Genomic DNA, 22,811 nt, shown 5'->3' with positions numbered 1-22,811 from the left:
AACAATGCAATGTTTTTGCTTCTGAAGTGTTCTGAAAATAATCACTAGAAATTTAGATTTGTGTGTTACTTTTTTTAATTAACTTGACCAAATAAAACTGGTTAGGTTTAACCAACAAAACTGTTTGGTTCAACTTAGGAAAACATCATGATTTGGGTTAAAACAGAGCATTAACCATGATTTAGAAAGCCCTGTCTGACAGAGAGATTTGAAGGCTACTGTAAAATATCCCTAACAGACCCAAGGAAACACAAAGACATTCTTTCAACGTGATTAGGGATTCATTTGTTTGGTTTGGGATCGAATATTTTTGTTTGAATACCACACACACCACTTTTGTTCTTAGGAAAAGCACAGAGCAAATAGAGGCGGTGTGACATCAAATAGCCGCTGCTGACTGAGGGCAGGTGTAGCTGAGTGTGCCTCCCTACTGAGGTTTATTTAATCCACACTGTTAATTTTTTCACTAGCTCACAAACAATTTAATGATTGTTAACATTTTGGCTAACCAGCGAACAATGTTCAGTTCAGTTCAATTCAGTTTAGTTTATTGTTATTCAAACATGTTAAAAACAAGAAAAAAGGTGGGTGAGAGCAGACGACAGCTGACACTGCGTCAGATACAGACCGGTTCTTCCTGTAAGCACACTGATGGGGATCCACATTGTTGGCAGTGTCTTTAATGTGAGCCAAATGGTCGTGATGGTCAAACAAGTACAGTCACGTCAGTGTACCACTTTGCATGAGTGTTCAGACATACATACACAGACAAAAGGGGATCTTTAGTCAAGCTGCACTTTGCATGAACGGTTGGACAGATAAACAGGCTACACAAGAGTCAGAGCAACAGAATTTCCATTACACTTTTTAGTTAGCTAGCAAGCTATGTAACATTTTTTTTTTAAACTTTTTAGTTAGCTAGCAAACAATATTTCTGCTTCTGAAGTGTCCTGAAAATAACCACTGAAAACAATAAGCTAATTCCACTAAACTCCTTTATGATTTGTATTTGTGTACCCAGGAGACTGAGACTGTGAAGGTTATTATTATTCACTTAGTTCATTTATTCAGTTTTAAACAAACAAACAAATTGTTTCAAATAGTGCAGCAGGATGGACCTGTGCCTGTACTCACCTTCACACAGTGCACACACAGCTGGTGATTCATTATCACGGCCTCTTGTGAAAAAAATGCTTTCAACGGGTGTAAATTTCTTTTTTTTTTGTCTTGAAATCAAACAATTATCAATCACAACTTCTTTTGCACACAAAATAGGAAGTAACAGCTGGACAAACTAATAAACATAACAACAAACATAAACACTTACAGCTGCAACCATCAATCTATTTTCAGTCTACTATTAAATTAATTTACATCATTCTTTTGAGTCATAAAAGTGAAAATTCTCTTTTCAGCTTATTAAATGTGGCATAATAACTAATTGATTCATGGAAAAATATTAATCGACAATGAAAATAATCACTACAGGGAAGATATATATATATATATATATATGTCAAGCAATTGTGGAAAGGAACACTGAGAAAATAAAGAATAAATACTAAATAAAATTAATAACTAAGTAAACATCAGTACTGGTCAGTAGCAACTGTCCGTTGTTTTTAGCATTTTATGTTCTGTAGAAAAGTTTTCATCTACAAACACCACTATAATCAATATATCTGTGAGAGGTTCATATCAGGCAGTTATATTGTCTGCCTGGTCTATTAAAGGTAAATAATTCACCTGAGCTGACCTTCCTTCTAAAAGTCATTTAGGAAGTGGAACCGTTCTCTGTTTCCTTCAGCTCGTAACAAACGTCTCTGCATTCAGCACAAACACCTGTCACAATATAGACAGAGGCTCCACTTCGCCACAGATGAAATTAGTATGCACTCTTAGAATTAAGGGTTCCAAAAGGGTTCTTCCTGAAGGACTGAGGTTCTACCCAGAACCATTTGCTTCTGAAAAAAGAACTTTTTAAGAAAGGGTTTTGTCAAGGGTTCTCTATAAGACTAAGAGTTTCATTAAGGACACGTTTCATCCAGACAGCCCTTTCTGGAAGAACGAGTTCTCCTTGAAAACCTCTTTTGTCAAGGGTTCTTTGTGCCATTATATAAGAGAGTTCTTTCCAGTGGGTTCTATATAAAACCCTTGCAATATAAAAAGTTTCCAGTAGAACCCCTTGAGTGCCTTTAGATAAAAGCCTTGGAATATTAAAAGTTTCTCTACAGAAACCCCTTGGTGGGTTCTATTTAAAACCATTGGAATAAAAAAAGGTTCTCAGCAGAACTCCCTTTGTGAGATCTGGATAAAACCCTTGGAATATATTAAAAAAAAATCAGTAGAATCCCTCTTGTGGGTTCTAAACAAACACCTTCTAATATAAAAACGGTTCTCAATAGAACAATAGAGTGTGTTCTAGATAAAACCCTGGGTTTTCAGTAGAAATATATATATATATATATATATATATATATATATATATATATATATATATATATATATATATATATATATATATATATATATATATATACATATATATATATATTATCATTATTATTATTATTATTACTAGTAGTAGTAGTAGTAGTAGTATTTAATTTGGAAGCGGTGGTACGTGTGGTCGCCTGTGGAGGGCAGCAGCGTGCTGTCTGTCCGTCCGTCTGTCACGTTTAGTAGAAGAAGAAAAGTTGCTGACGTCACGCGTAGTGTTGATGATGGCGGTTGATTTGACTCCTCGGTTCCGAAGGTTGAACAGCCAAACAAGAAGTTTTCGTGAAAATATACAGCATGGTAAGATCTGAGTTTTAATGCCGAATAGGTTTTAAGTTGTCTAACTTCCGTTTTTATTTTAGTACAACCACATAAACAAAGTACAACCGCGAGAATAAACGATAAAACGATGGAGTCGACTATTGACAGATGGGACGTTAACCTCCAGAACCGTGTTGTTACCCTTTATAATACTTAAAAGTTTTATAGACCAGACTTTTAGGGATGTAGACATAAAGCGACTTCCTTAAGGAGTCCGCATATTGAAGGAAGTGGTGGAGGATGTATTCATATATTACCCGAAGAAAAGTAGCGATACCACTAAACTACGTAAAACAAAACACCGTAGAAACAGAAGTGCGTGACTGCTTTACGTAGTTAACCGTGGGAACTTAAGTTTATTAGATTGTTATTACGCATATGTAAGCAGCATTTTACTGCTGTAGTTGATCGAGGTGTAGCAAATAGTATAGTTATATATATAGTTAAAGGCAAACTGTGTGTCAAAATATGATTTTAAAGTACGTATTGTTGTGCCACAGAAATATCGTGGACTACACATATTCTAATAACTTAAGACAACATCTTTGTTTGGAACACATTCCTGGAAGTATTGAGAATAAGAAAAAATATCATTCTCTAATATCTAATATTGCTAATCATATCAGAATTGCAATACCAGTTAATATAAGTGTAATTACATATTTTTTTCAAAATTGTTCATCTCTAATTGGAGACAGAACATGTGTCAACCTAGTTTCTTCTTGCCCTGTGTCTCCTAATAGGCTTCTCTGGACCCTTCGGTGCCACCCAGCTGTGGCACAACATCATTCAGGCCCTGCAAACCCAGGTGGAGGTGCGCCGCTGTAGAAGGCATCTCCGCGTCCATGCCGAATGTTTCACAGGCTCAGATGCTGTGGATGCCGTCCTCAGTTATTTGATGCAAAATGTGGTGTTTTGCACAAGTGAGGTGTCTCGACTCAAAGCTGCTCGACTGTGCCAGGCTTTGATGGAGGCCAAGGTGTTCGAACCAGTGGGCACGAAGCTTTTTCGCAGGGACAGAGAAGTGACCTTTGAGGACAGCAGCTGCAGCCTTTATCGTTTTCTGGATTATAAAGTTTTACCTAATTCTCCCATGAAGGAGTGCAATAGTGACACAGAAAACATGCCACCACAGGAACAGGAGATGAAGAGGAAGAAGAGCTCCAGGTTGGTTTTACTTAAAATATCCTCACTGATATGTTTTACTAGTCCTTAACTGACTTATTGTACTGTAAATGTAGAGGCCTTATTGAAAAATAAGGAAACACTTCACTGAAATGCGGGACTGTGACAATATCTACTAAATGGTTAATTATTTTATTTGATTACTTTATGTTATGCTGCTGCATTGTTTTTGTTTTGCAACTGTACATACATAATTCAAACATTCATTGCCAAAGATCAGTTCTTGCCAATTTTGTGCACATGCTTAGATCGTGACTGGCTACTTTTATTGTTTTTAATTGGTAAAGGAAAGCAGAAGTACTTTAATAAGTTAAAAGGAAAAACAAAATTCATATGAACAACAATGCTGTACACGTCAGATTTATTATTTAATAAAGGACTGGACCCAAAATTATATCACCATTTCACCTCAACTTCTGTTATATAGTAAAATTGTTTTGATACTTGATTTTCACTGCCTCTGTAATCACCATGATACTTATTGTTGTTCCTGGAGGCTGAAGGAACTGAGGACAATCTCTAATCCCCTTGCTGTTGGACCATCAGACAGGAGGGTTGAGAGGCTGCTGAAAACAATCAACCTGCGACCAAACATGGGTTCAGCTCTAAACACAACCCCTTCTACCTCCACCTTTCTGTCCAAAGCTGGTAAGACTGAGTTAATTTGTCAGTATTTGCCAGTGTGTTGGCTTATCCTACATGAGGGAACAACGGTCCATGACAGTTTTTGATGACCATATTTTATTCCTTGACCTCTTTCTACTCTTTCCTCTGTCCCTAGTGGTGGAGGAGGTTTGGAAACAGCAGACACTGCTGCAGCTGTTGCAGATAGTCGAGTTGCCCATGCTGGACTGCATCCTGACCTCTCCTGCCAGGATTCATCTCCAGTCCTGCAGAGCTCCTCTGGCTGCTCAGGACCTGGTTATCTCAAACACATGCCTGGAGAGAGAGCTGCCCGACACCCTCAATCTGCCCCAGTCAGTGCTCTGGTTAATACTTTCTTGCACAGTGGACAAAAAAACTAAAATTATGTGAACTGTCCCTGTTCCTACATTTTTAAAAATTACAGAAAATTACTTGTGATGAACTGTAATTTATTTTTCACACAGTAAAAAAAAGCATTGACTAGGTCGTACCAACAAAGAAGAAATTTTTCTAACAGTTGTAAACGGAGTTAAGCAAAACTAGCTTTAAAATGAGGGAATCCAGATTTAAGATTAAGCTGAGGTTTGTTGCACAATTAACTTTGTTTAGTAAATCCAAGCTTAGTAATGGCAACTGAAATATGAGTTGCTTACCAAAATAAAATTAAAAAAAAGACTTGAGCACTGTCGGGACGTTGTATTTAGATAAAAAGTTATGCTGTTTCCTAGCTGCCTAAAAAAATAACAAAACATTATATTGTTTGCTAGTCAGCTATAAAGTAAACAAACTGCAGCTTTGTTTGCAAGCTGAGTTGAAAAATATTACATTGTTTCCTAGCTAGCTAAAAAGTAAACAAAATATTTAACAGTTCTTCATTTTCAGATAGTTTAAAAGTTTGGTGCAATATAATTTAAAGTTAAATCATGAATTAATCATTTTAATGATTAGTCTTTGTTGGTTCAGCCCACTCATTATGTTCTGTTTCACCACCCTTTGTTTTCAGGTTGGACGGGTGGCTGTCGGCAGCGGCAGACTGTTTGGAGCTCTTTCCCGACCAGCTAATTGTGGTTGCAGGGGAGCAGCTCAGCCAACAAGGTGGTGATACCTTATCAGACGGTGACCAAGCAGAGCAGATGGCGAGCCAAAAGAGACTGCTCTTTGACACCATTGCCAAATACTACAGTGGACAGGAAAAGGCTCCTCTGCTGTCAGGACGTCACCTGGACATACATACTGCAATTCTGAATTTACTGGGTGAGGCTAGATAAGGTTTATAGAGATGTTATGACCCTGACATAAAGGTGTCTGGCAAACAGGTGTGTGTACATATGAAACAATAATTCAGGGTGGCTGCAGGTTTTTTAAAAGTCTTAAAATGTTTTAGACTCATGTGTACTAAAATGCCTTAAAACGTATTAAATAGTCTTGCACATTTATTTATAAAATGCTGTAAGCTTGGTCTGAAATTCACTCCAAGTGCAAAAAGCCTGTACGTTTAATCTTTAGCGAAATCAACAAGAGTTCGATTTGAATGCCCCTGTTATCCTGTTACAGTCTTTTTTCCTATTCATGTTCGCAATTTTTGGCCGCTGGCGAATCCTTTTTCCACCTCTTGTCTTGACCACGTCTTGTTTCTCTCCAGATGAAGGGAAGGTACAGGACGCCATCAAAGCATCTCAGTTGTGTTTGCGACTGCTGGAGTCGAGTGCAAGAGATGAACTCAGGAGACTGCTGGTCTTTATGGCCACAGCAGCTCATCCAGACGCTTGCCGTCTGCAGAAACAGGTAGTTCACCTCTCTCAAAAAACCCCAGTAATTTCTAGCTTTTTGTGCACACTTGTAGTGTCAAATAAAAATCAGATTTTAGTCTTTTGTTTTCATTTTAGGGATAATTTTAGTCAGTGTTTTACTCTAATTTTACGTGAATTTTTCGGTCATGATTTTCTTTCTCCTGGCTGTAAAAATTCCACTCAGGTAAGCATAACTTGAACAGTGTTTAGACATCTAGGCTGAGAATGTGTCCCTGATGTGTTTTTGGTTTGTTTTATGTCATTAAAGTCATTGTTGATGCATAATTATTCGTTATCAGGCACTGATAATCTTTATTACCTGATTAAATAGACTTAAATATTTCTTTGGTCTTCATCATAAATAATGAACAGATTTCGTGTTCATATTTATACATATTTTTTAGTCATGGAATAAAAGGATGTCGATGAATACCTAAAATTTTCATTGACAAAACTAACACCAGCATCCCGTATAATAGATTCTACATGACCTAGGTTCAAAAGTACATAGAATTAGATTGGAGGAAAAACAGATCCAAGTGAGAACGTAATGTCATTATTAAACTTCCCTGCACCGATGTGATGTGCATATAATTAGTCTCTCTCTCACTTGTGTATTATAACAAGAAACACATTACAAAATAATTGGAATAAAACTGTTCAGCATTGCTCAACTGCTTTTTTAGATTCAAGTGTTGTTTATTTTGTAGTATTATATCAAAGTTTGAATGACTGCATGTTGACTTTCTGGTGTGTTTGCTTTTCAGATCGATAACAGGGCCTTGATCTGCCGCACTTTTCAGAGAGCAATTGTCCAGAACCATGAACTGACTCGATCCCAGAGTGAAACCCTGGTGCTGTTTCTCGTGGACAATTGCACTGAGCTCTTCAAGGTACACTTTTTAAAAATCTTGATGTCACTAACACAATTTTCTAAGGAATTGAAGTAGACCAATAGACACCTGTTAGTAGTAGGTCCGTTTTAATTCTTCACAAATTTGGATTAAACAACTTTCTTCCCTCCTGTAATAAATGCAGACTCCTACATCCCTTATTGAATCTGTGAGGGCGACACTGAGGACTATGCAGCAGGGAAAAGACCCTGACTCAATTGCCAGTAAGTCAAAGACAACTCGTACACAGTCATACATATACAGCATCATTCAAACCTTTGTTGTTTGTCTGTAACTGTGTGTAGCAACACAGCAATGTCTGTGTAAGTCTGTTTAATGTTCTTTACCAGCCACTCAGTAGTAATAATTACTTTGTGTCTGAAGCCTACCAGCTGCTTTCATGTTTTACCAGCATTCTGTGGTAATTTCCCATCCTGACAGGAGTTGGGACTCAACGTGTTAAGTGTTTCATAAATGACCACATGGTGGCACCGTCCCATTGTCACTCTGCATCAATGCTCCTGTCAAAAAACCAACATCCTCTTCCCCGCTTTGTGCCGCAGCGTTCACCTTCTGCCAGCAGGTGACGCCAGAGCAGTACGAGGACCAGCGGGAGGCCACCACCCTGGAGAGCCTCAAGCAGCTCCTTCACGACATTTCCTCCAGCAAAACCTTACCCGTCAAGGAGCGGAGGAGGCTGCTCAAAGAGTTTGAAAAGCATCATCCCGTCGTCTTCCTCCAGCATCTTTCCAGCACCTTCTGAAAAATACCAGCTGAAAGGTACTGGTGCACCAGTTTGTGGTGGTACGGCACTTACACTGGAGAATTATGTGATTTTAAAGCTACTGCAAGGAGTTTTTAACTGGTTATGAAACAGTCTCAGTTTATTACTGGTGCCTCTGTAGGGCCTACACAAGCAAACAAGACCATCTGCAGGAGGAGCGGTTATTTGTACATAGTTATTCTTAAAGGGATAGTTTTTTTGTCCGCAAAACACTGCTGGAGTTTAGCAGGAAAACAGTGTTGCAGAATCTCTCAAACAGGAGCAGTGCTTTGTGCACTAAAACTATTCTACTGGATAATGACTAAATTTTAATTTTTGGATGAGCTATCCCTTTAATGCCTGCCACCGGGTCGAATTCTCCTTTAAATCAGATTAAATTAGCCTTTTTTTTTTTCTTTTTTTTTTTTTTTTACATTTTCCCAGGCAAAGTTGCAGTGATCAGTACATTATTTGGCTAAAAAGCAGCAGGAGGGGATTTTTATTTAGATAAATTTGTTTTATTATATTTGTCATATTTTAACTTATGTTTTATGTTGGAAACACTACTGTCTTTGTCCACAGCGGCCTCTAGAATCAAGTTCCTTAAAGTAGCTTTAATGCACTAAATGTGTCTAATTAGAACATGTTGTCTTTACAGTTATCAGTACTTTAAAAACTCTCATACAGTCACGCCTCTAATATCTCATATCTACACTATTAGTGCAGATATTCCTATAATGAACAAAAATCATGGTGCTTCCACAACATTCTAGTATGTCTGTGGCCTCTGCAAATTCCTTCTGCCAGCTGCCTTGTCCTCCTCAGTACTGGACCAGTTGCTGTCCCCATCAGTGACTTAGACACAAAAAAATGGGAAAAATAGAATTCAAGCTGAACTGGATGTTTTATCTATATAAAATGTGATAAATATTCAAATTTTACAGACCCATTTTGACATTTTTGTTTGCTCAGTCCCTCAGGCGTAATTGTAGTTGCTTTGCACTAGTTTATGAACAATGAAATATCATTTTATCAATGATATCAGGTGCCTAAACAGGAGTAGTCATTTTTAAACTGTACATTAGTGACGTAAGATGAATAATGTTTAAAGAGAGCTTTTTCTTTTGAGTGCTATATTGTTCTGGCATTACTACAGAATACAGTTTATGTTAAGTATAAATACTTAAAAGGGATTACAGACAATTAGTGAACAACTTGTGCACTATGTAATGTACTTCTTGATACTGTATTTGGTTAAAGCTATTAAGAGATATTTAACTTTAGTTAATTGGGGCTTTATAAATGGATCTGTGTGTTTTAAAAAGTAATGCCGTGCACTGATGAGGCATTAATATTTCTACAAATGAAGAATAAGAATATTATAGCAGCCATTTTGTTTATTGTTCTGTTTGTTACTGTAGCATGTTGTAGTGCGGTTTAGGAAAAACACTTAAGTGCAACACTAATGTAGCTGAATAAGGTTTAACGGTGTGTAACTTGTTTTTGTTAGAGATGAAGACGGATCTTTCTGTGAAGATTTTAGAATGAAAACTAATATAAAATGTAAACAGAAAGGGTACGGTCATGTATTAGGCTAACCATAGCTCAGGTGATGTTTTATATTATTTTAGGAGTTTAAACATGCTTTTAGTGCCAGTATCTTGGTCAGATGTCTTTTTAATTGTAATTTTTTTAGGGTTTTACTTGAAAGGTGGACATTATGCGCAAGATGAGAAACAAATAATGACTTGATATTATTTTAGGCTACTAATTTAATGTTTGGTTAGGCGTGGTGCCTCAGTTGGATTTTGTTCTGTTAATTCTTGAATCTATGGTCATGCAGAAGTAATTTACAGTCAAATCTCACTTCAGTCAGCATCTTTTCTTCTTTACATACACTGAAATCATGTTAGGATGCACTTTATGATGCTGAAACATGCTTTATTTTCTCCTGGAATAACAAACCTAATAAAAGTTTAATTGCTGTACAAGACTTTGCTGTAATTCCTTTTTGTGCGTGTGTACTGGTGGAGCCCATGAGGCCTCAGAGGTCCTGGATCCAGGGGTCCCTTAATATGAGCCAGGTAAAATTAGATATTAATGTAATTTACTAAGAATTACATTTATTTTTTTCCCTATATTGCACTAAATCATATGACCCATCGAATTCTGTTACTTGATTTGCAATTTCATCTATAACTAGCGGGATATTAATTACTAAATTGCAATAAAATCAAGGAAAGTAAAAATCGATTAAAGAAAACACAATTCTGAAAAAGTGTGTACCGGATCTTAATTTAGTGTTTTGTTAATTGTATAAAATCTGTGCTCTGTTATGGTGTCCCATTTGCCCTGAGATTATATCACCTGTCTGAACTATTATAATTTTATAAGATGTTCAAAACTCACTGACAGAGAATTCAGGGTGTTTGTGTAAAATGTGAACCAAGACATTTGATGTACAGTTTATTTGTTCATGGAGTGACTGGAAAAATAGTTTAAAAACAGAAAACACAGGTGACGTTGTTGCACCTGACTGTTAAAAAACCCGGAAGTGGGATTGTTCACTCACGAGCGCACTCAGCTGCCTCATTCCGTATGCTGCTGAAGACATGGGGGCTGTGTGTCACAGCCTGAACTGACAGCGCCACAGCTGAGAGTCAACTTATAGTAACATATAAACCTGAGAGACCTTTTCATATCAAGGTGAGTGACTCTTTGGTAACGGGGCGACAGTTTTACGGTTGGATCAGACGGTGTTTTTTTCACTGTAATGACAGTAACGTCACTGTGTACTTGCGCATTGTTGGCTAGTTAGCATGTGTTGTTAGCCACCGTGATCTGTTTGTCTAAAAAGTCTTTCACGGTAGCACAGATTGCATCGGTGATGTCAGCCTTGTAGAGCTACTTAGGGAGATAAGGGGTTAATAAAAGCTTTGGGAAGATCGCTGTTAACGATAATGCTAGTGTCACAGTGCTGTGCTAGTTTTCATGTGTGCGTACAGGCTAAACAAGACGGGTAACTTGGCTAACATCAAGCTGTTCTCCCATCAGACGTGACAGGCGTCGCTAAGCCACAAATATATAATTTAGAATCTTTATTAAAACGTTAAAATTGTCGTTTAGCCTCACATGAAGAGTCAAAACATGTTAGCAAGCCGCTGTTGATAAATTGCCCAGGGTGTCCTGGCGGCTAACTAGGTAGCTAGCTAGCCAGCCAGCTAACGTCTGTGCCAGGAAAGGCTCTGTCTGAGCAGGTGGTTTTGTTGAGGTGAATGTCCTGGTGGCAGTATTTCAGAACTTTTAATCTAGATCAGAATGATCCAGATTTTGTTATCCCCTTTTTGCTATCTCGGATGAAAATGATCTTGTAGATCAGATCTTGTCCTTGCTTTTTCAAAGAATTTTCAGATATGATCAATTTGATGCAGATAACACAAGATCAGGATCACAGAATCTAGATTTGCAGTCTTTGCATCGGCCTCCATCTGTTGGTCAGAGTAACATTTCACTAACAGACATGTGAAAATGTTAGAAAGTGCAAATCAGTTTGAATTTTATTATTATTATTACATTCATTAATGAAATATCCTTCTGGATTAAATAAACTGTTTTGTCTACATACTGTTTTTGTTATCTAAAGACCCTCAGCAAAATAATGGTTCACAAAACTTTTTATTTGGTTTAGCATGCACATTTGTCTAACAGCTTGGAGTTTTTGTTGTTGTTCTTCTTGTGCTGCAATGTTGACATGAATTGAGTGCAGCAGATTCTCATATTATAAGGCCAGAGGTCCTGCAATATCTCTCAGCAGTACAGTATCACTTCAAATGAAACTAAATTGTTTTGGGCTGGACTCAAGTACATCTGGTTGTCCTATAAAATGTAAAAAGGAGGAACTGAAGCAGGGCTGCACAATTATTAGGAATATTAATGAAATCACAATGTTGCCAACTGCAATATCCAAACTGCAGAAGCTGCAATTCTTTGACCAGTGAAAATGTGCTTAAAAACAGCATTATAAAGAAGCACTGTAGTGCTGCAGACATGCCCTGGCCTACAACAACTTTTTCTCCAGATGTAAGAAAAAATCTTTGGTAGGGGCCTCAATAAATGTCACAACATCGTGAATCATATTGCAGTCATAGTATCCGAAATTGTCCATTCAATTATTGATTAATTATTAATCGATTAATTGTTGCGGCTCTAAAGATTGATTCAAACTTATTAATAGATTTCATAGTTCTGTGCACCCTCAGCTTGAGTATTCACATATTGTTCCAGCAGTTGGCATTGGTTGAGCTTATATAAGTCACTGAGCCTGAGGAAGATGCTGCGTAATACTGTATATCAACATTATATATATACAGAATATATATATATGCAGTATATATGCACTGATTCTCTTTAACAGAATTGGTTGTGGTGGGTATTGGCACGGACCTACACATTTTGATTAAGATTCAGTGTGCTGTGATCCTTATAATACTCATGCTCAACATTTTTCTATGTGGGAATCTGTAAGGAATTAATTATGCAAACTGTAGCGTGTGCATCTCAAAATAGCTTATCCAACCATGTTGCAGTGCAGTGAAGTAAACATCAAAGTACTATAAACCCACTTAAGACTGTTTAAACCCTGAAGAAACAGTTCATATAGAAATAATTTGGCCACATCACCGGCAGCCATGTTCTTTTGTCTGGCTTCCTGTTGCCCAACATGCTGTCAAGCCACTCTGAAGTATTTTGAAAGAGAGTCTTAATGTGGTGTGGCAGAGTTTGCTCTGAGTCATTTTTACATTTCTAGGCACAGCTTGGGCTCTTATGGTGCTTATTCTCCCCAGCCGGCACAGGCAGGACACTGGTGGGCACTTTGATGTGCAAATTTTCAGGCAGGTGCACAAGAGTGTGTGTCTAATGGATTGTCGAAGGCTTTTGCTCAGCTAGAAACATGTAGGCTACAGCTGCCTCTTTCTGGGATTGTGAAAACTATTGTTGTTTGGATGTTTGACTGACTGGTCTTTACCTCTTAGTTAAAAGCTGTATTACCTGCCCTGATTAGAATGTCACAAAGCCACATTACTAGTATAAAAAAAACCAAAACAATATTCGGTGCAGCTTTTGATATCACAGCAAAAGGGAAAAAAAAGTCCAAGGCACAAAAATAGAACAGGCAGGACAATAAAGACTTAATTGAACTGAGGTCTTTAGTGAGCACCTTGATATTTTATGTTGTAGCTTCAGCACTTTCGATCCTGTAATTAACAGCTGTAGTATTGTTATAAACATGGTATTGAAAAAGTATTGATACTTCAATGACAACCTTAGTCCTGATTGGTCTCTCATCCACCTTCAGCTGCCAGGTCAGGCCTCAACATGGAGTCTATGCTGAACAAACTGAAAAGCACCGTCACAAAGGTGACGGCAGACGTCACCAGCGCTGTCATGGGAAACCCGGTGACACGGGAGTTTGAGGTTGGACGACATATCGCCAGCGGAGGTCCTGGCATGTGCTGGAGAATCTACAATGGCACAAAGAAGTCTACCAAACAGGTTTGTGTGATAATTTCCTCCCCCTGACCAGCTCAGACCCGGTTCATGACTTTATGGTTTTAAATGGAAAGACAACTGACTTGACTTTGCTTGTGTTTAAAGGCATAGTTCAGGTTATTTGAGTCAGTTGAAGTGTATGTTGTATTTTGGATATGTTAATCGTGTTAACTTGCCATCAGAAGCCTTTTCTGACAGGAATCTGCCGTAATATCAGCCAAATATTGCTCTCTCCAGAGCAACCAGACTCCTTTGGCAAAATCAGTAATTTTACCTTTAATTTGACCCTCCAGGAAGTTGCAGTGTTTGTTTTTGATAAGAAGATGATTGATAAGTATCAGAAATTTGAGAAGGACCAAATCATTGATTCGCTGAAAAGAGGGGTGCAACAGCTGACCAGACTGCGTCACCCCCGCCTCCTGACCGTCCAGCACCCCTTGGAAGAGTCACGGTGAATAACACACACACACACACACACACACACACACACACACACACACACACACACACACGTACTATATTTCAAGGACAAATTCAGAGAATCAGAGCTCAAACAGGGGCTTGACATTCAGGGTAAAAATTGCATAACAAATTTATTTGTCTGCCTTTGTGTTAGCATATGTGAGCAGAAGCTTGTCATGATCAAAAGACTCTGTAGGCTGGTCTCTGAATTATTTATGTCCCCTGAGGACAAAATAAGGTTGAGGCTGCCTTGTGCTTACTTTGTTTTTACCAGTCTGTCTTTCTTAAACTTTAACTCGTGGCAGCTCTAAATTCAGAAGCCTTCTTTGTCTGTTTTTGCTTTTGCTCGTGTTGTTTATTGTCTCTGTCTGTTTGAGAACAACTCAACATTTTAAAAAGCATTTCTTTTTCATTATACTGATGTTATTTGTGTATTTGCCCCTCAGAGACTGCTTGGCGTTCTGTACAGAGCCGGTGTTTGCCAGTCTGTCCAACGTGCTGGGCCAGTGGGAGAACCTGCCGAGCCCCATGCCTAACGACATCAAGGAGTACAAACTCTATGACGTGGAGACCAAGTATGGCTTATTACAGGTGAGAGAGCAGACAGGTTAACTTGCTTGACAAAGGGCTGCAACCAAGGATTGTTTCTGTTATTGATTAGCTGCCAGTTATTTTCTTGCTTAGGTTAATTATCTTATAACTGTTTATAAAACTCACTCCTCACTTTACCAGAGCACATGCTGCATTTTTAAAACCCTTATTTTGTCTGACCAACAGTCCAAAACACCACAAAATTCAGTTCATTCAGATTCATTCAGATTCATTCAGATGACACTAGTGAAGCACAAAATAGAACATTATGTTACACAGAGATACATGTTAAAGGGACAGTTCACCCGAAATTCAAAAATACGTATCTCCCCTGGTCTGTAGTGCTGTTTATCCATCTAGATAGTTTTCAGCATCTCTTTCCAACTTTATAACCCAGTTAGTCATGATAATCCACAGACCTTGTTGTTAGCTGTTTCATGAAAGAACTCTGTTTTTGTCTGCAGTAGAATCTACCAGAACTTCTTTCTTTCCACTAGAAAGAAAGCTGAGTGCCATTTAGTCCCATTACATTTGAGAAAAGGCAGACATCTCTATGGCTGATATCTCCAAAACTCTGCAACTCACACCAAAAAATCTAGACGGATAAACAGCACTATAAACCAGGAGGAAAATTTAGACCAGTGAGAGGGAGATAGAAAGGTGCTTTATTCCTGCAAAATGCATTTCAGACACAGTAAAACACATGACAAATTTAAAAGTAAAAAAAAAAGCATCTAAATTGTATTTTTCCTTTTGTAAATCATCCTGACACAGTAATTGCATGTGTTGCACATCTGCAGAAACAATTAAGTTGCAGTTTTTCACCTGTCAGATTAATGATAAAACATTTATGAACAATACCTTTACTAAATCTCAGTTGTCTGGCAGGTTTTAGTACCATATAGGAAGTCATCTGGAAGTTCATTCATGCTATTTCCTCCCAAAGCCAGTTTGAACCAGTTCACTTCTATGCCTCTCCTTTCACTGTTATGCACTTGTTCCAACTATACAGTATATAACTGTAACTTTATATTCAGTATCCTGATGTCTTTATTTCTGTTATCTTGCCTTTTCCAGAGTCACTGAATGGAGGTAATTTATGGTTGATAAAACTATAAAATGTCTGCAGTGTCTACCACAGCAACTGTGTGCTAATCCTACAGTTACTACAAAAACATTGTCACCCTTTCAAAAAAGCTGAGAAGTGTCAGATCCAAATTAAATCCAGGGCATGACGTCTGGTATTGTGTGTTGACCCGTTCACACTATCTGCGAGTCAGTTAAATGCCAAACTCTTTGCAGCTTATTACAAAAAAAAGAAGCGCTCTTGTCTGTCCTGCTCTAATTTCCCCTGACATTTTGTTTTTTCTATCTCTTCAGATCTCAGAGGGTCTGTCCTTCCTCCACAGCGGCGTTAAAATGGTCCACGGCAACTTGTGTCCAGAGAACATCATCCTCAACAAGAGTGGAGCCTGGAAGATCATGGGCTTCGACTTCAGCATCTCCTCTACTAACCCCTCAGAAGCTGAGGTGTGTTTAAAGACTTCTGTTCCCTCAGTAGAGTCTTTCAGGCGAGGTTTGTTGGTCTCTACCAGACATCTTAAAACTCATGTTCTCTCGTTCTCTTCAGCCTAAGTACACATGTAAAGAGTGGGAGCCCAACCTCCCTCCGCTCTGCCTCCCCAACCCTGAGTACCTGGCCCCCGAGTACATCCTGTCCGTCAGCTGTGACTCTGCCTCTGACATGTACTCGCTGGGCGTGGTCATGCACGCCGTCTTCAATGAAGGAAAGCCTGTTTTCCAAGTCAACAAGCATGACATCTTTAAGAGCTTCAGCAGGCAGTTGGACCAGGTGAGTGTAGGTGTGCTTAATGCGGTACCATGACGAAGTACAGACTCGTAAATCAGGAACTTTGTATGCTTTGTCGCTTGAACCTGGGACTGGCATTTGTCCTTCTTGAGAAAATACAAATACATGCTGCTACAATACAGGGCCATGCGTCATGTATGAATTGTTTTATTTGCGCACACACTTCTTTTTTCTCTGTTAGCCGTCTGTGACATTGTGTTATTGTCTGTCATTGTCGCTGATGAGAGAAGGTGAAATAAGTGGTTGGTGAACAGTTTTCAGTCTCTAAATCACTGTAAACAACAAAACGGTGAAGAGTGACAGAAATGGATGACAGGTTGATGTGCAGCTCAGGAGAGACGCTCTGAGGCACAAGGATTTTATACCTGAACTATGAGCAAGGAGGCGGATACTTTTTACTATTCATTTGTCAGCTTTATAGGCAGCATTTTGTGTATATTTGATTCTTTTTCTTAATTCAAGTTTAAAATATAGATATATTTTGCTTTATTTGTATTTTTTTTAATTTATAGTTATTTATAATTATTCAAAATACTTGTGAAAGTTTACTGCTTCAGTGCCCTGGAGTCATCTGGGACAAAAGTTAAGCATGAAATATCCTGCCTTCATTACATATCTTTGTCACAAGTGTTAAATAAGCACATTTAGAATTTAGGAGTTTAGTGTGGTGCTGAACTGAAAAGAAAGGACTCATCAATTCTTCGCATGAAACAGCTAAGTCTGACTGATACAGTCTGACTGTAGCTCAAGTTACCAATCAAACCCTGATTTTTCTTTGTGTTTTTCCACTGTAGCTGAGCACCATGAGTCCAGCACTCTTGAACAAGATCCCAGAGGAGGTGCGGGATCATGTCAAAATGCTGCTCAGCGTCACACCCACCGTCCGACCAGACGCAGACCAGATGACCAAGGTTTGTTATGACGCACATGAAGATACTGAGAATATAATAGTTTTATAGTATGTGCTTACTTTCTTAATTTCTTTTTGCTCTGTGTTTTGTGGGAAATTCAGATTCCGTTTTTTGACGACGTGGGTGCTGTGACCCTGCAGTACTTTGACTCCCTCTTCCAAAGGGACAACCTGCAGAAGTCCCAGTTCTACAAAGGCCTCCCTAAAGTCCTGCCCAAACTACCCAAGGTAGTACAACCAAACGTCTTCAGCTGCATGTTCTTATAAAAAAGAATGACATGAGTAGTTGTAATTTATTACTGCCACCCTTGGTTAGAGGTTCTCTCTAATGAACTCACCGTGAACATACAGTATTATACTCTGAAGTCATTTTCTCTCACGGCTTCTGTTTTTCCTCCTCTCAGAGAGTGGTGGTGTATCGAATCTTGCCGGCGCTGACCTCTGAGTTTGTCAACCCGGACATGGTTCCCTTCGTGCTGCCCAACGTGCTGCTGATCGCCGAGGAGTGCACCAAGGAGGAGTACATTCGCCTCATCCTGCCGGACCTCACGCCCGTTTTCAAGCAGCAGGAGCCCATTCAGGTAAACACGCACAGAAACGCAGCACTCAGCACACGCATCCTGCTAATACACGTGTCTGAAACAAAGTTTTGTGTTCAAGTTACTCTTGTTGTCTGGTTGTCTTGTTGTATGTGTTGGTAAGGTATCAGTGCCCTCCAGCAATTGTGTTCAATCAGAAAAGTGTGATTTTTTTTCCCTTTAAACCTTCTGCATGATTTTTCTCACCCTTTTGGTATTTCTGTGTTTGATATAACCGACTAAAGAGCTGTTTGTGCTCAGCCTGCCACTTTATCAAGACTTGTCTCTCTCTGTATTTTTCTTCCCATGCTTCTTCAGGCTAGTAACATGGTGAGTGGTCTCTGCTGTGAATACGCTCCAGTCACGTCAGCTCAGCTAGTTTCAGCGTTTTGTTGTCTGTAGAACTAAAAGCTAAACTAAAGCCACTGAAAGCTCCGTCTCTGTTATAACTTTCACCTAACCACCGTACACATCTGTAGAAAACGGCACGGACTTCTCTTGCTTGTGACTTGTGTTTTCCTAACTGTGTGCCTGCGCTGTGCAGATCCTGCTGATATTCCTGCAAAAGATGGACCTTCTGTTGACCAAGACACCGGCGGAGGATATTAAGAACAGCGTGCTGCCCATGGTCTACAGAGCTCTGGAAGCCCCTTCTGTACAGATCCAGGTACAAGGGAGGGAAATGTGTCTGCTTAGCATTTGAAGTGTCATTGAGATGAACTGAACACAGTCAGTCATGAAGAATAACTTTGGCATTTTTCCATGTTTTTGTGTCTGAGCAAGTAATGGGGACAGCAATTTTTGGTCTAGGTTAAAAAATACCTTTAGTTAGCCTTGATTGAGAAATGTAATCACTAGATCAGGTGCTAGAGGAGCTGATGGAGCTACTTTATAACAGGTTTTTGAAAAAGCCAGATGCTGTGTCAAAAATATTCTTAGGCCTGTCACAGATTTCTGGAAGAACAAACACTGTGAGATTATTCTCACAGTCAGTTTTTTTTTTTTACTTCATTGGTGTATATTTTTAGCTTCATCTTGGAGCATTATTTTTTCCCACCGACAGTCAGAATGAATGCACTTGGCATCATAAAACCGTCAGATTTCATAACCTCTTATCTGCGTCTGAGCAGGAGCTGTGCCTCAACATCATCCCGACGTTTGCCAACCTGATTGACTACCCGTCCATGAAGAACTCCCTCATTCCTCGAATCAGAGCCGCCTGCCTCCAGACCTCCTCACTCGCTGTGAGTCCTCATCGACCATTTTCTGCTCTCAGGCTGTCCGTCTATGCATAAATACGTTTTTTTAAAATCTAGTTCTGCCTTTGAGGTGTCTCCAACACTGTTGACTTTTACCACTGTGTAATTAAAACCATCTGAAAGGTCAAAATGTTTCCTCTTTGAGAGACTGCACATGCATTTGACTTTTTCTGTGTTGCCGTGTAGGTACGAGTGAACTCTCTGGTGTGTCTGGGGAAGATTTTGGAATATCTCGACAAGTGGTTCGTCATTGATGAGATCCTGCCCTTCCTACAACAGATCCCCTCCAGAGAACCAGCAGTACTCATGGGTATTTTAGGTATAAAAAAAAACTGGACACAGTCTACTTCCATGTGAACAGTTGAGTTCGCTTTATGTTTACTTAAAGACTTTCTTCACTTCTTATTTTAGGAATCTACAAGTGCACCTTCAGCCACAAGAAGCTGGGCATCCCCAAAGAGCACCTCGCCACCAAGAGCCTGCCCCACCTCGTCTCTCTTAGTATAGACAACAACCTCAACCTTAACCAGGTACAACGCTGCCAAACACACATATACACCTTTAAAGGGATAGTTCAGATTGTTTATCTGTGTCTGTACTCAAAACCTTTTAAGGTATCGATCGATAACTCAGTATGAAGTAGTATCAGAACTTCTCCAGCGTTCGATCCCTTTTGTACCCAGATCTTGAAAAACATGACTGCTTGTTTGATTTTAACACCAAAATGCTTGGAAGTATAGCTAGACAACACACCTGTGGCTTCTGATAGAAAATAAATGCATAAAATGTGAGGGATTATATCAGGAAAAACTATCAAGGCAGCAGGAGACCAGAAACTCCTGTTTTCTCTGAGGTAAAATCACTGATTTTGCCTATGGATTTTGGTTGCTTTGGAGAGAGAGATATTCGGCTGACATAACAGCGGTTTTTCTGTCGGCTAAAATACATTTTGGACTCTGTCCACGGCAAGTTTCTTATAATTATTATTTTGCAATTAACACGTTTTGTAATCTATTCTTATCTGCTGTGATCCACGTTTTAGTTCAACTCGTTCATGGTGGTCATACGGGACATGCTGAGCCGCATGGAGGCAGAACACAAGACCAAACTGGAGCAGCTGCACATCATGCAGGAGCAGCAGAGGTTCTGTCACAATTCAAATCACTTTGTACTACACTTTTCCTTTCATTCTCTTGGTTTAATATGAAATGTTCATGCATATTAATGGGGATATCATCACTTAGACACCCAGGGAAATTGGATCTGTCTTAGGAAGCAATTAACAGTTGATACTGGCCACATGAATATGCTGATTATATGACTAAGTAGGTTTGTATTAATGTCTCTATTTAAACTCCATCCACTTTTTGACTTTGTTCATCACTGTCTCGTTTACAGGAGTATAAACATCTCAAACCCAACAAACCAATCAGAGGAGACCAAGAGCCCCCCGAGCACCGGCAACCAGGTGAGAGGTCGATTCTTTGACAACCAAGAACATGTGCAAGAGATAATTTCTTTTGTCTTAAGTGTTCTTGAAAAAGACTGGAGGTGTTATGTTTTGCGTCTCTGTGCCGCAGTGATTCCATTTTGTCTTTTCTTGCTTTCAGATTGATGATATCTTCGGCAGCACCGGGGTTAATGGGAAGGAGAATGGATCTGCACCAGCAGCCCCGCAGCCTAATAGAGTACAGAAACAATGTCGCATCTCATTTACACAAATCTTCACCTTTTGTCCATGTAGCATGCAGTCCAATTTGTTCACGCTGTCTCTTTGTTTGCACCTCCCCCAGATGTCTCTGACTCTGGAGGAGAAGCAGCGCCTGGCGAAGGAGCAGGAGCAGGCGGCCAAACTGAGGAACCAGCAGCCGTTAGCACCACAGACGGTCAAACCAGCCTCCACCAACAACACAAAGGTAACGGCCATCTGTGTACACAAACACTTATGGCTTTTGATGCCAGGATTTCTTTGCATGAGTTGGTTTGACAAAACCTAAAACCCCAGTCAGAGATAAATATCAGTGGTTATCAACTTTCTTTTGAACCCAGGTTGTCTTTTTAAGGCCCATCTGTTGAGTCATGATTGGTCATAAAACAAGCTGCTGTTTCTAAATTCTGTGATGATAAATCTTACCTTGTTTTATGTTGCAGACTAAAGATCTGACGAGCAGCCTTCTGAACAACATGACGTCTCTAAACAGCCTGTCGCTGGCCAACACAGCACGACCAGCTCCAGTGCAGGGCACCACCATCGCTGCCTTCCCCTCCTCCGGCCCCATGATGGGGCCCATGGGCGCCTCGGTCTCCAACGGCTTCAACCCACCGATGGGCTTTCAGACAGGAGGCATGGGGATGGGCATGCGGCCCACGGGACCCGGCCTCTATGGCGGCATGGCCACCACCACCAGCGCCCCAAACTTCGGAGCCCTCTCGCAGAATCAAGGACCAAATAAAGCCCCCGACATGTCGGCCTTGGACAGTCTTTTTACCCCCAGCCAGCCCAAAGTCACCCTCAACCAAATGGGTCAGAAGCCTCCATCTGGCCCCAACACCCCGTGGCTCAATCAGTTTGGTTCGCCCCAGAACGCTCAGACTCAGATGCAGGGTGCGTCGGTGGGTATGGGAGGAGTGCCCAGCGGGTTTGGGATGCAAGCAAACCCTTTTTTCAGCCCGCAGAACTTTTCTCAGCCTGCTGCTGCCCCTAGCCTGAACCAAAGTGGAATTAAACATAGTGCATCTGTCAACAACGATCTAAAAGACTTATTCGGCTAAATTAAAAAATATATTCTTTTAATAACTTTGGATGGGTGAGCCTTGAATTCTCTCAGAACAAAACACTGAAAATCCTTTCAAGGGTGTTGCTGTCTGTATTTTTAATCCGACCTGGTTTAAATTCTGACTCTCGCTCACATTCAGCTGGCAAATTAACCCGCACCCGAATTCCATTTCTACTGGACCAGAAGGACAAAACTTCTTCTTCTATGCTGTGTTCTTTAAATGCTGGGGGTTTCCTACTGTTTTGTACTTGACATTCTTGGGAGTCCAAATAACACGGGTTGAGATTAATCCCAACTCAGATTAATCAGGAAGGTTTTGTGTTCATATCATGAGTGATTGAATGGATAAACAAGTGTAAGAATCGCCACTGAACAATTAGCAGAAAGAGACGGTTAAATAAGCAGCTTCCATGCTTAACATCTGCTCAGTTTCAGGCTTCTGTACCTTTATTGCTTCTCCGGACTATTTTAGGATTTGCTGCATGTCTAAAGTGATCATGGAGTTGGCTTAAAAACAAATACCGCATACATGAAAACGTCTGAGCCCAGTGGGAGGCTTGAAGTGTAGCACCGACAAGCCTGCAGCCACTGATCTGCATCCAGGAGGCTCCTCCGTGGAGAAACGCTGAAAGGGGGGTGTAGGAAACTGACAGCCCCCACGGTTAAGGTTTAGATGGGGGAAAACCGAATAGCCCCCACTGCAGTCCGTCTCCATGGT

At 39.8% G+C, this 22,811-nt stretch overlaps 2 protein-coding genes across 2 annotated transcripts; both read left to right on the top strand.

Moving 5' to 3' along the window:
• Positions 1–2,714: 2,714 nt before the first annotated feature.
• Positions 2,715–8,449, top strand: depdc4 (DEP domain containing 4). Its single transcript, XM_084710665.1, has 9 exons — positions 2,715–2,799; positions 3,564–3,987; positions 4,502–4,653; positions 4,787–4,982; positions 5,654–5,904; positions 6,293–6,435; positions 7,208–7,333; positions 7,479–7,557; positions 7,897–8,449. Exons 1-9 carry the CDS (start codon positions 2,721–2,723, stop codon positions 8,094–8,096), a joined length of 1,650 nt encoding a protein of 549 aa, XP_084566791.1. The 5' UTR covers positions 2,715–2,720; the 3' UTR covers positions 8,097–8,449.
• A 2,195-nt stretch (positions 8,450–10,644) lies between these two features.
• On the top strand, positions 10,645–22,411 carry scyl2 (SCY1 like pseudokinase 2). Its single transcript, XM_084710664.1, has 19 exons — positions 10,645–10,802; positions 13,453–13,649; positions 13,940–14,097; positions 14,555–14,699; positions 16,080–16,229; positions 16,330–16,551; positions 17,364–17,480; positions 17,582–17,707; positions 17,884–18,060; positions 18,376–18,387; positions 18,602–18,724; positions 19,188–19,301; positions 19,503–19,635; positions 19,728–19,846; positions 20,359–20,459; positions 20,715–20,784; positions 20,927–21,004; positions 21,110–21,232; positions 21,468–22,411. Exons 2-19 carry the CDS (start codon positions 13,473–13,475, stop codon positions 22,086–22,088), a joined length of 2,766 nt encoding a protein of 921 aa, XP_084566790.1. The 5' UTR covers positions 10,645–10,802; positions 13,453–13,472; the 3' UTR covers positions 22,089–22,411.
• Positions 22,412–22,811: the final 400 nt, after the last annotated feature.

This window comes from Lutjanus erythropterus, chromosome 22, assembly GCF_056507025.1.
Source record: "Lutjanus erythropterus isolate fLutEry1 chromosome 22, fLutEry1.hap2, whole genome shotgun sequence".
In the NCBI taxonomy this organism is placed as follows: Eukaryota; Metazoa; Chordata; class Actinopteri; order Lutjaniformes; family Lutjanidae; genus Lutjanus; species Lutjanus erythropterus.
The sequence above is the reverse complement of the archived record's forward strand: the minus strand, read 5'-3'. Positions and strand labels throughout refer to the sequence as shown.